Consider the following 13,763-nt stretch of genomic DNA (forward strand, 5'->3'; position numbering starts at 1 on the left):
ATCTCCAGTCCTACATTCCAAATCACATCCAACAACCACCCTTAAATTATAGCATTTCTTCACAATGCCAAAAGAATACATAGAAACCATAGCAAATGTGTTGGAAGATTTCAAGAGTATCAAAACATACCATGTTCTAGTCATAGATACTGTATACAAAACCAGAGAACCTAATGGAGAGAGTGAGATACGAAATATGCTGCGATAATTATATAGAGAAACTTATTTCTATATATACTTCCTGGGATATATTTAAAGCTACTATTCGTGTAAAAAATCCAGGTTTAACCCTTCGAATGGAATTTCATATGAACCTATTTCCTTAAAAAATAGCAAACAAATGAGGGAAGGTAACAGAGCACTCACAATAGAAGCTTTTTCCTGGTAAATTTCCTTCCCTCGATAGGCACTTAACCATTGAACGAAGTGGGTAATGGCAGGGACTTGCTATTTTCCTTTCCAGGCAGATGATGACAAACCTTCTCTCTACTTCTCTATTCATGAATGAAAAGGAAATGTTCTAAGCAATGATTACAAAAAAGGGGGTCTAACCATTAGAAAAGGTATGGTAGAGTTGGACAAGTATTACAGCTGTTTGGACATATTTTTTTATTTATGAGCCAATTTTTGAGTTTCCCACTCCATCACTAAACATTTACGGTGTAATGTATAACAACTTTCATTTACATTTTTCTTGTAAACAAACTTATGTCCTGCTGAATAATACGATAGTGCTGCTACTTTTAATTTTGTTGTTTATCTTAAATAATCATCCTTGTGGTGATTATTATTTTCCATTGTCAAATATTGTCTGATCCATGCACCTTATTTTTGTTTCCTTGAAATTTTCTTAATTTTTATAAGAACTATAATATTATATTTTATAAAACTTGTGGTTTTAATTAATTTGGCCTCATATTGTTCTGGCCGTACATATAAAATCATATTAAAAGAATTGAATATATATATAGCTACTTTCGAAGAACATAATTAGTGGATGTTGTAAAACGGCCATGTTAAGTCTAAACTTGGTTGTATCTTCAAAAAATGTAAAGTTGGTTAGTTCCTGTAGAATTCACCATCAGGAAACTCTGTACAAATGCAATGGTGGATTTTCTTCCCTCAATTAGGACTTCTTTCCTACCAAATGATCACTAGCAAAATCAAGACCGACCAAATAGACTGCTGAGTTGCATAGTTTTTACATATGAATCTATTTTTAGTCATGCAGTGGTCATTGTTGATTCACAATTTCTTGAAAAAACCTGGTTGAGCTAGTTGTTGTGATAACCCTTTATGTTGTCTGGCTAACAAGAAGCAAAACCGGCCATGAGTAACGCCAGTCTACTGGTGGTAACAAAACTTGGTCGAGAACATCTACTACCATCAGCCTAAGTCAGTTCGATGACATTATTGTTCCTTTTTTGTGTATGAATTAAATATCAATTTAACAACAGAAAAGTACAGAGAAATGCAAACAACATATAACTTAATCAAACTTGTTCAACCCAAAGAGCTTTAGAGATGCTAGATCCTATTACATTGGTTATCTTTATCTAGATCGATAGGCTTAGAATCCCCTTTTATCATCCTGTATTGGTTCTTTAGTTCCTCTTAGTGAGGAATAAGGAGGAAAGGAAATTGTGGGAATAAGAAAAATGGTCATATATATTTTTTTAAAAGAAATTGGATTAAATCATCTTTTTGCAATTCTTTAATTCTTATTCAAAACGAACCTCTTCATTTCCTCTCTTTTCACTTTGGTATTTTAATAAAAAGATTCACAGTATCAGGTCTGCTATAATCAATGTTAATATTTAATTATAAACATTCATATGATATCTGCTATACTCATGACTATTTTTTTTTCTTCCAATACGTTTTAGTAAGTCTTTAGCCTGTTAGTGAACAAAGTCGTTCGATTTTGGCCAATTCCATATAATAAACCTAAATATTTTCCTTTAGCTATACCTATCTGTTTTGAACTACCTACTCATGCCAGTTTTGCAGCAAAGTTTTAATGCAACAATGTTAGCACTACCACCTACCTACTCATGAAGCACATATGTATAAAATATCAAAATAGTAAATACAGTTGTAATCCTTGCTTGTCAATATTTTTTTTATATATTATATAATCCACGAAATCTGTGTTATGTTGTAGTAGCATCTCTACTTGTTCCAAGGGTATTTCTGTTTTTGATATGCAATGTTTTCATCGCATTCTTCATTTTGTTTGGTTAATCGTTTTTCGAATCATGTTCCAAAGTGTTTATGTGGAGAGATGACACATCTAAAATTCTCGAACACCCAAAAACCCCAAGGCAACCTTTTTATTCCTATCCAAATTACAATAAGGAGGTCAACACTAATTACTCTTGTTTGTATATTTTTATTTTCAGATATTGTTGTATTAATTCTAATTTCTCACAATAATTTGTACAAACTGTTTGCTGCAGAGAATGTCATACTATGAAAGTACTTTTTATGGGCAAATATTGAAGTAGAAAATGAAGGAAAAATTATTTAGAAAAGAGAACGTTGCCTCTAAAAGTGGGAGGAAGAACTCCAAAAGAGGGGAGAATAACTCCAACGTGCAAGGGAAGAGATTCAGAAAAGGGAGGAGGACATACAAAATGATTGAGATGAGCTTCATGGTCAAATGAAAGATATTACCTATGCATGCATGCTACTTTGCGTGTATTGGGGACTTTCAATTCTAATATCATGTTGTTGGATAGGATCAAGAACAATTATAGATTAAGTAAATATGTACCAAACTGTGTATTATTGTTGGATATGTTGTAATAAGTTTGGATCCTTTATCAATATTGTAATATTTAAACCTAGCAATTGTGTATGAAACTCTTAGATCCTGTGATATTTAAAATATATTTAAATATTGTCATGTTTTCAGACAGTTTGGATTGCTATGTTTTTAATACTTAGAATATCAATGAAGGCAAATTGAACATGAGGAAAATGATGGCATCATGTACCACCAGGAGTTAGAAAATTATAATGACTAATCTTATATCCACCAATCTCATGAACATGAGCAATCCTATAATAATTTGAAAATACGATGTAAATCTCATGTCCACCAAAATGTATACAAATTCATACTCATAAAATAGTTAAAATATCCAACGTCATCGGCAATACACCCAATTACAAGAATACACTGAACGTCCAATTATGCCAAAATAGAGTTACATGGATGAAATTATGAAATACATGAACCAATTCTTTTTAATATAGTCAAAATGCAGCAGTCTACAACGTCTTCTCATCTCTTCAAATAGTCAAAATGCAGCAGTCTACGACGTCTTCTTAGCAATTCTCGAGAGAGCCATTGTGTTGGAAGTCCATCTGCAAGTAGTTTGAAACATTGTGTAAAAACTATGCAAAGCTTCCCATTACTTGTTCATCATAGAAAAAAACGGAATAATAACAACATTTACCTGAGAAATAACGCTTTGTTGTATACCAGACACTTGCGAAACAATACTTTGTTGTGTGCCATATAGTATTACCGAATTTGTTAGGTTTAATACATCTTCCGGACGTACAGTTTCCTATATTTGAATACATAAACAAATTAAATAACTTAAAAATAAATGTTTGCATATATCAAAATCACATTATTTAAATCTTCCCACAATTTTTCTCTGTCGCTTGCCACCGGCCTTTTTGTTTTTTGTTTGTAACTTATCTATTGTAGATTGTCTCCTCTTTGATGAGGGCCTTCTTTTGTCTTTAACAACGCAATTACTCAGCACTTTTTTCGAACTTCCAGTTTCGGCATCAATGAAAGTATGAGTACTTGAAACTGTGGCCTAGTATTTTGATTTAGTGAAAATCAAATTCATTGTCTGTAACTTCAATGTCATGTCTAGGGAATTATCTTCGCTTTCTACTGCATTCGTAACTACTTCGTAATATATTTTTATCAAACTAGAGTACCTACCAGCAGTTGGTTTACCACTCAAGTTTTCGTAATTGCTTTGAATGAGAGCATATTTACGTTTAATATCTTTCATCTACCTGTTCAACTCAGACATCTCTTGTGGCGAAAATTGCAAGAATGTGCCTATATATATTTCTTTCATCTCAAATAGTCTACACATGCATTTCGCCTCGCATTTATCTTCATTGAAGTAGGCTTGCAAAGTTGATCGTTTGATGTAATCTTCAACTTGCCTCTGGTCATTAACTTGACATGTGATAATCGCCCATTCCATTTTTATGAGAACACAATGAGAATAGATAATCCCATTACTTATGCATGTACTTCCTTAAACTTAGAATTTGTGTACACTTTTTAAAATTTATTCACCATAGGTAAATGGGATATACATGAGACTGTGCAATTGAATGAGTGAAAGTTCCTTGTCATCTCATTCTCTACTTTCTTTCTTAGTGCATTATCAAATTGATTGATGAATTCTTTTAATGTAGTCCCAATCCATCCAAAAAGGTATTTATGCTCTCGCTCATCTGAGTTGTGCTCATCCTAGCCTAGAATGTATCTTTCACGTGTACATTAACCCAATACATTTGCTCACTATAGAGACTTTGAAGACATGCATTCTTGTGCAAATTGTAAGTGTCAAGAAACACCTCTCAAAACTTCTCAAACACTTATATCTAGCATGAGAGCCTAACTTCTCTGACAATTTTCGCATTATGTGCCACAAACAGTATCTGTGCCGGGTGTTTGGAAAAAAACTATTACAATAATATTTTTTATGGCCCTGTTTTGATTAGTGATGATAGCTTTTGACACTCTCCCATCCATACATTTCAACCAAGTCATAAATAACCAAACAAATGTTTCAATATTTTCACTTGATATTAAACCTGCTCTCAAAAGCATTGACTATCTATGGTGGTTAACACAAACAAACGGGGCGAATGCCATGCCATATCTATTTATTAGGTATGTTGTATTAAATATCACAACATTTCCAAAATACCTATATGCTGCTCTACTATGTGCATTAGCCCAAAAGACATTTTGTAATCATCCAAATTCATCAATGAGTAAAACTCCATTATTCTTATACTGCATTCTCTCAAAATAACCACGAAGTGCATCAGCACATTCTTTGCCAAGTCTAATGTGTCGAACCTTGTCAATATAATTTTGTGCATCTTTCTTAATAAATGGAAGTTTCTCAAATCCACTAGCCTCAACAGCCAATGTGTTAAAACTTTTGACCATACCTATGTTTGCCTTGTCGTTAATATTTAACTGTCTCTTTACGGAATCATCAATAGCTCGATTACATATAAAAAATCTTGTCTTTCGTGGACATAGCTCATGGTTGTGTGTATTTTGAACAGTAGTTATGTGTAAGACACCACCAACCAAAGATTGTATTAATCTTTGCCTTATAATCGGTCTTCGTTGTCGAACATGGTTTAGAAATGTTGGTAATACGGTTCCTTGCCTTACCACCATGAGCACAATCAAGTGTTACATATCTAACACTCCCATCATCTTCCCTTTTACTCTTTAGGTTATTATGCCAAATCCAATTTGTTTCTTGTATCGCTTATAGTAGTCAATGAGTTCTTGCTCAGTTTTAAAAAATATTCTCGGCGTTGGCTCTGAAACCCCATCATCATTATTTCTCGGCGTTGGTTCTAAAACTCCATGATCATCATTCCCAAGCGTTGGCTCTAAAATCCCATCATCATCATCATTCTCTGGCGTTGGTTCTAAAACCCCATGATCATCAATTACTTCCTCATCATCTCTCATATTTGGGGTATCCATATAAGTACTATTTGCAAGGAAAAAAAAAACAACGATCACCTAATAGATGTGCTTTCTTCCCCTTTCTCCATCAAGAAAAATCTTGATATATTTAAGCATAATATGAAATTAAAAAAATTAAATAAGTACAAGAATTTGGTACGGAAAAGATAACTTTTGTTTTAAAAAAAAAAACCACACTTGCTTATTCTAACATCACAAAGCACAAGCTTGTGGAAGACATGGTTTTTTTACAAATTATAGTTTTTATTTTACAAACTTGATACTAAAATAAAATGACAATCAGGGGAACTGATACTGCAAGCATATTTTCAGTGTATAACATTGATACTAGAAGCATATTTTTCAGTGTGCAAGAATATTATTATTCTAAATTGCATCTGTTTACTGAGCTGGGAAATAGGGTAAATTAGTTTTTTTCAACATTATGCTAGCACTTACAAAGTTAGTTGCCGTTTTGAACTGTACACTAGTTTCAAATTTTAATTTCAAAGCTGGAAATTATAGGCATAGAGATTAACTCCTCCACACTTGCTCATATGGATTTTCGAAGATAAACAAATTCAGGTTACAAATTCCTTACTTGTGGAGGAGGCTGACGATGGGAAGTGGAGGAGAAGTGCACTGCAACTTCGTGGATGGTGGAGGAGGCCGAAGATGGGCAGTGGAGGAGAAGAGCACTACGAATCCGTCAATGGCGGAGAAGGTCGGCGATGGGCAGTTTGCCATGACTCCATCGATGGTGGAGTAGGTTGTCGATGGGCAGTGGATATGTGACTCTGTCGATGGTGGAGGATGTCGTCTCGTCGATGGTGGAGGAGGTCGTCGATGGGCATTAAGAGGGAAAACAAATTTTAGCCTTCGATTTTTAATAATTTTGATTTCTAGGTTTAGTTTTGGAACTAGGGGCAGTTTAGTCAATTCAATGAAACACACGTGCGCACGTGTGTAGGATTGTAAAGGAGTCCTAGAAGGGGATTGCACGTAGTGGCGCTTGATTAAATTACCAGTTCAAATTGATGAGAATCGTGAAATTTATCGTTTAATTTATATTCAAATAGAAGAGAGTCTACGTTTGGGTAGTTAGGTAATTTTAGATAATCTGTGAATAATAGTGAAAATATGGTGAAAAAGTAATGATAACATATTAAATAGTAGTGAAAAGTAGTAAAAATTAGATAAAAAATAATGATAAAATATGAATAGTAGTGGAGTGTTCTCATTTCACTATACTACCCATACTATAGTGGACAAAATACAATGTAGGATGAAATATGAATTTAGGGTTTCGATTCCTAATCTCGACTCTGATATTATATTATGTTATACTATATCCATATTTATCGAAATAATTTAATCCGACTATAAACGATAAGTTTAATCATTTAATTTATATTCCAATTTCCAACGGAATATGGACTAGGAGACAAACTAAGGAAACTTGACCTGTTGGATAAGGGGTATATATCCCTTTTATTATGTAATGATTTATGAGAGATGCATACCTCATTTATTAACATGAGTAATTTATTTGGTAATTTCGGAGTAGGGACACATATCCTATTGAAAGATAGTATGCCATCAAGATTTGATATTTATATAAATAATTTTAATATCATGCCATCATTATCTGTATTTGCAAAATATTTAATAATTTTCCAATCAAACAGAAATTCCAAACGCCATTACCCAATTAAAAACGGTAGTAAATAATCTGTCGTTTGCTAAAACCCTATCGTCGTTGAAACAGCAAATGACGGTCGTTTCTGAGAAATTCTATCCGATGGAGTTCGTCTTGTCTCTCCCTATATACACTGCTGAAACGCCCCTTCGAGTCATGTCGTCCAATCTTCCCGTAAAACCCTACACTCCCCGACCTAATTACAAGTCAAGCCACTGCATCTGATCTCGACTCTCTCGTTGATTCGGGCATGGACCCCCTCTCGGCCCTCCGCGACTACACTATCCGCGGCGAACTGGACAGTATCGTCCGGTTCAACGACGAGTTCCGGTTCGGCTCGGACTACTCCTTCCCATGCTCCGCCGAGACCGCCTACCGGTCCAAACAAGGCAGCCTTTACACCCTAGAGACCCTTCTGTATTTCGTCAGGAACCACCACGTGAAGCACATCGAGTACCTCCAGAAGGCTCGCACGCAGGGGATCCCAGCCGTTACCTTACCGGACCGCAAACCTCTGCTTGAGTACCTCCAAGGCAAGGTCTCGTCTTCCGATGCCATCGAGTTCCTCGTCCCCCCGAACACCATCAACCTCAACCTCAACAACAGCAGATTCCCCGATTTGCCCCTTGCTTCCTCCCTTATCCCCTCCGAGTCCACCGCGCCGAATCCTAACGCTGTCGACGACTTCAGCGAGCCTACGGCTCAAAATGCGGATCTCTCTTCGACGAAGATGATCCAAGCGATCGAGCGGCCGCTGAAGGACCGGGAATCGCTTCTGGAATGCAAGCAGAGGGACTTCTACAGCGTGTTAGTGGCGTCAACGAAGCGCGAGGAGGAGCGGCAACGAATAGAGTCGCAGCAGAGGAAAGACGGGCTCGTCGCCAAGAGTCGGCTCATGGGTTCGGAGGAGACCCGGTACGGGGACGAATCGGGTTATGACGCGACGCCGAAGCCCAAGATGCACTTGAAGGGGAGCAAGATCGGTGAAGGGGTGCCGATAATTCTGGTGCCTAGTGCGTTTCAGACGCTGATAACGATTTACAACGTGAAGGAGTTCTTGGAGGATGGCGTGTTCATACCTACGGACGTGAAGGTAAAGCAGATGAAGGGGACCAAGCCCGACTGTGTGACGGTGCAGAAGAAGTTTAGTAGGGATAGAGTGGTCACGGCCTACGAGGTCAGGGACAAGCCCTCGGCGCTCAAGGCCGATGATTGGGATCGGGTCGTGGCCGTCTTCGTGTTGGGGAAGGAGTGGCAGTTCAAGGACTGGCCGTTCAAGGACCATGTCGAGATATTCAATAAGAGTAAGTGACATAAAAAAAAACAAAAAACAAAAAATCAATTCACATGAAATGATCATCAGTTGTTGATTTTGGGAAGTGGGTGTTTCGGTTTTCCATTGTGGGTATGCTTTCTTTTTCATTTACTAGGTTTTGGAAGGATGGTTGGATTAAGTTGTATTCAACTCGAGGAATTGCACAAAAAAGTATTCCTTTTGTATGGATTGTTTGTGTGCGCTTTCTAAACTGAACTTGGGCTGATTGGGATATTGTATGTTAAACTGTATGCAGTTCTAGGATTTTATATGCGCTTTGAAGATGATAGTTTGGAGTCGGCAAAGACTGTGAAGCAGTGGAATGTAAAGATCATCTCGGTGAGTATAATTCACTTGTGCTGGTTCGTTATTTTGATCTTGTTTATGTCAAAAGATTTGGTTTGTTGAATGGGATTGATTTCTTTGCTTTGCTTTGTTAGCATTCAAGATAATTGACATTTCTTAAATGCAGATTAGCAAGAATAAGCGACACCAGGACCGAACTGCGGCGCTTGAGGTGTGGGACAGACTAGAAGAATTTGTGCGGTCACGCTCCCATTCTTGATGTGCATGGAATTCCTTGAAAAGCTGTATGGATATTTCTGACATTTGTGAGCTCTTTGACCCTCATACTCAATGCTGCTTTAGAGTATACTTATGTAATTTGAATCAATTAGTTCTGCTACATTCTTGAAATGCTTTTGTTAGGTCCGTGGCATGCTCATTCAAGCTCATTTGCCAAGTAATTGAGACAAGCTGAATCTTAGTTCTAGTTTGAGTTTTCTTGATCAGCTAGCTATAGATTGCCCAGAACTTTATTTGGTAAGCTTGTCAATGATGTTGAATTCATACATGTTGAAAGATCAAAGCCTAGGGATGACGTGTTCAAGCTTATTAGAAACAACTTGTGTGCGGGTTGGTTGTAGCTTATTTCTGTATATATTTGGCAAAGTACAATCTTGTTTAGGATTTTGCTCTAAAGATAAGCTTATGTGAATCTTTGGGACATGTTTAATATTAGCCCTTGCCACTTTGACTTCACTTTTGTGGCTCAAATAAATCAACTCTAAAATGATATAAGTTTCTAATTCTGAATTACAACGCAGTTTCTTAAGCTGATCAATTGATTGACTAGGAAAATTGCATGTAATCTTTCACCCTTGATTTAAAAATCATAACCGCTGCTTTGATACAGTTCTAGGCACATGTTTGATGGGAATTTCGGGTAGGCTATTCTAGATGATTGATCAGGAAAACAAATGATGATTAATAAGAAATTATTCTTTTGGACCTTTGTGTTGCCTTTTTACACTTAAAAAGTCCCATAATAAAGCTTCTTACGCTGGCCCTGCAAGATGGACTTTTGTTTTACTAGCAATTTATTGTGATATCAACTACAACTCACCTGCTCACTTGATTTCATAATGGATTATTAAAGTTGTTCTAGCTGACTTGGAAACAACTTGCGAGTGACCTTCGATGAGCCTTTCCTGAACCACAAGTGAGAGTATTTTTCTTTTTCTTTTAAATGCCTTGCCTGAAACATTCCTTGAAATGCTGATCAATGATTCTAGACATAGCTTTCAGGCTTGCTTGAAATCTGGACCAAAAAGTATCATAGATGACTGAACATGCGTGCATACTTTTGATGAACCTAGGTGAAAAATTTAGAACCATCGTCTTTAAAGACTACCAAAAAAAAAAAAAAACGTCATCTTTAACGGCCTGCCATGAGGTATAAAAACTCCTCTTACTGCAGACATGGTAAGGGCAACTTCTTTGTGGCTGTAGTTTGGATTTTGGTTCCATGTTAACATCGTCCAAGAAAGAGAGAGAAAGGGAAAAGGAAATCAGATGGGCTATATATTATTAACCATATCAAGTTTTACCGATCAGAAAAACCATATCATGTTTCGAGTGCAGCTGCTTTTCAACTTTCTTCTAGTTGTTATGCATATATTTTGAGTCACTTCTTTTTTCTTTTTCTTTTTTCCTAATACTTCTCAGGGGAAAAGCACAACCAAACAAATAAAATTTGCTGTATTACCAAAGAAAAAAACTTGTTTTTCTTTCTAATACCTCTTTGCCAATGTGCCTTACAGAAGGGCCTGTCGTTGATACTTCTTGTTGTAAATGATTTACATTTACTAGTGTTGATTAGGCTTTCTGATATAACGGGAAAATATGTTTGTCTCTTGTATTGCCAGCTTTGTGATGTAGCAGTTGTTGGAAAATAATAAAATTATAACAATTTTACAACTTTATTTGAAATAAAGGAAAATCATGTAAACTGCAATGTTTTTAACGAAGTGGCACAATTTTATTAATTTGCTGTAAAATATCTTGTAAAATTGTTGTAAAAAGAATTGTCATTGAACAACAGTAAGGAATGCATTTGCAGCTTATATACAGTCAGTCACTCATGATCAGCGTAATTCTTCCTCTGTTAAACCTTGTTTGTCTCAGCTGCTACCCACGTTGATATCGTGATGAATCTCATTCTTTCAGAATCTGACTGTAGTGGCACGGTTGAACAGTCTTATTGATCAGGTTTACTATCCTACTGCTGAATTTATTAGTGGTTAAACGCCAAATTGAGATTTATGAGTTCATGTCTTATGTTAAAGTGCCCAGGCAATAGATCATAAGCCAGCAATCATCTTTATTGAGAAGGGAAGAGAGCTAGACGCCTCCTCAGAAATACAAAACCATATTAACCCCAGAAGGAGGTCACAAAAAATAAACAAAAATAAATATTCCCTAACCCCTCAATCTAGGAGGGGGTCTGAATAGTAAATGAGAAATGCTGTAATAAATCATCAATAATAGGTCGGAATCCCGTGCGGTAGCAAGTGAGAAAATTAGCATGTTGTGAAGGGTGAAGCAAATACTGCCGCACAAAGAAGGAAGAAGAGATGGGAAATCGACAACTTGATAGAACTTCCAGCCGATGAACCGTCTCCTGTTGATGGCACAGTTTTAGATCCGCCTCCTGCGCACAATGGAACATAGTAAATGAATAAATCCTTCGACTTTGAGGATTCTCTTATAACCAAAAGATAAAATAAAACTGGTTCTATGCCACTATATTTTCAGGTTCTTTGTAAGGATCGATTTTATTGAGCCCAAAGTTCTTTCTGGTCTGCATAAGTTATCTTTGAACAAATGATGCAGCAGTTTGTACCTGAAGGAACTGTATTTGAAGATTCTGGTGTTCCTGCGGGAGAGTTGGCTGGTGAAGCAGCTGTTCATATTCAAGAAGTGCACGTTAAGAGGGGAAAATGATGTTGAATTATGAAGGTTGACAGAAAGGATATTGCATTGGTCCTCAAGAAGTTTTGACTGGCAAACTTAATAGACTAAAATCAAAATGAGAACTTTGATATGCCAGATACCATACCATTACAGCGGCTGAGGGGTGGGGTCTGAACATTACAAGCATCAGGGAGGGCTAGAGCCTGGGTTCGGTTGACATTGATTCCGAGTGATGAGCCACCACCATTTAGGACCTCACACAAGCACTGTGGTTGTGAGCGGACCACATTAGCAAGCTGTGTGCAGCATCCTGACGATGGGGTCGTGGAGTTGCCGGTGATGTAGTTAAGGCATGGTGACATGCTGATTATCACATTTGTACAACTCGACTGAGCCTCAACTCCTGCCCAGAGCATGGTCACTAGGACTAGGACCAGACCCATCTCAATTTTTCCTTGTGCCATTAGGTGTTGTCGAATTATGTGCTGAAAATGCCTGTGGCCCTGTGGATTTCTAAGGATCTTGAAACACTCGAATTTTCTCAGTTTGGTGAAACAAGAAGAGGGATGTATGGCTTTTTGTAGGGAAATTTAGGAAGAAAAAGACAAATGAAAAAAATAAGGGTTATGTCATATGTGGGTGAACAACTTCTACTCCATAACGGATTCTTGTTACGGCAGCAGCTTAGATCTCTAGGTGTTCAAACCTGGAGGCTTGGGAACTTTCCTTTGGTTAATGTTTTTAATAGCCAAGCTATACGAAGGAAAATTTCATTCTAGAGGTCGGCTATGTGGGTGACCAACTTCCAAAGAGCTTAGCTTATAATTTTTAAGGTTTTCAAAGGCCTTTAGCTGAAGAGTCTTTAATTAGAAACTTCTTGTAAGAAGAAAGAATAACATGTTTCCGACTCTTTCAACTTTCCTCCTATATTTGGCTTTTCAACTTTATGGAAGTGGATCAGATAGAAAGCAGAGAGTTCTCGAATTAAAATAAAAGGGATAGATGATGTAAACATATAGGAACGAGTGTTGGAGGAGGTAATACTTAAAATCTTTCTAGTGCTTTCTTCCCTGATAATGACATCCCAGCTTCGACCCCAAAGAAGATTAACCCATTAGCTAACGATTGCTTTTGAGGGTGATCATTGACATATATGTCCAGGAAGCCTGCCAACAACCTTTGTGACTTGTATTTTGCCCCATAGCCTTTGTGCCTACATGTTGGTGACCAAAATGTTACAGGAAGCACCTGAGTTACCTGACCGTATTCTTTGGGGTATCATGTCTATGAGAGTTGAGGGATAATCACCTCGAGGCAGTTCATCTGATGGCTGAGGGGTTTTGGTGGTTTGTTCCAATAAAGGTGCTCTAGCCATGGGCTATTTAAATCGGGTTTATGCTAATTTCTAGAATTGAATCAGAGTTCTGGCTGATTCTTAAACATAGCATTTTTCTGTCGTTCATCTGTTTGTGTAATTCTCTAAGCACCCTTCTCAGTTCTTGTTGATGTTGGCTTTTGCTTCCCCCTTTTTCTTTTACCAATCTCCCATACGCCACCAACCAATTAAATGTTATTAGATATTGATGTAAACGTAAACTTCAGACGCATGAGTTTTCGTTGTCCCTCACCCAAAAGCAATTAAGATGTGAAAAAAGATGCATTTCTCCTCTATATATGTCAGGGCGTCCGATGCTTTTTTTTTTTTTCCCAAGCTTCCTTGGCATTTC

The 13,763-nt window shown here is 37.0% G+C and overlaps 2 protein-coding genes across 3 annotated transcripts; one reads left to right on the plus strand and one right to left on the minus strand.

The window, feature by feature from the left end:
• The first annotated feature begins 7,511 nt into the window (after positions 1 to 7,511).
• Positions 7,512 to 9,822, plus strand: LOC109000345 (protein CDC73 homolog). Of its 2 annotated transcripts, XM_018977175.2 has the most exons (4): positions 7,564 to 8,770; positions 9,038 to 9,120; positions 9,254 to 9,392; positions 9,490 to 9,822. In XM_018977175.2, the coding sequence occupies exons 1-3, from the start codon at positions 7,717 to 7,719 to the stop codon at positions 9,344 to 9,346; spliced, it is 1,230 nt and encodes a 409-aa protein (XP_018832720.1). In that variant the 5' UTR covers positions 7,564 to 7,716; the 3' UTR covers positions 9,347 to 9,392; positions 9,490 to 9,822. The 2 variants fall into 2 exon arrangements, with proteins under 2 accessions (XP_018832719.1, XP_018832720.1); XM_018977174.2 differs by having other exon boundaries at positions 7,512 to 8,770; positions 9,254 to 9,822.
• A 1,474-nt stretch (positions 9,823 to 11,296) lies between these two features.
• On the minus strand, positions 11,297 to 12,833 carry LOC109000348 (non-specific lipid-transfer protein-like protein At2g13820). Its single transcript, XM_018977178.2, has 3 exons — positions 12,182 to 12,833; positions 11,966 to 12,025; positions 11,297 to 11,773 (listed from the first exon to the last, which is right to left on the minus strand). The coding sequence occupies exons 1-3, from the start codon at positions 12,498 to 12,500 to the stop codon at positions 11,643 to 11,645; spliced, it is 510 nt and encodes a 169-aa protein (XP_018832723.1). The 5' UTR covers positions 12,501 to 12,833; the 3' UTR covers positions 11,297 to 11,642.
• Positions 12,834 to 13,763: the final 930 nt, after the last annotated feature.

The sequence above is a fragment of the Juglans regia genome, chromosome 7, assembly GCF_001411555.2.
Source record: "Juglans regia cultivar Chandler chromosome 7, Walnut 2.0, whole genome shotgun sequence".
NCBI lineage: Eukaryota > Viridiplantae > Streptophyta > Magnoliopsida > Fagales > Juglandaceae > Juglans > Juglans regia.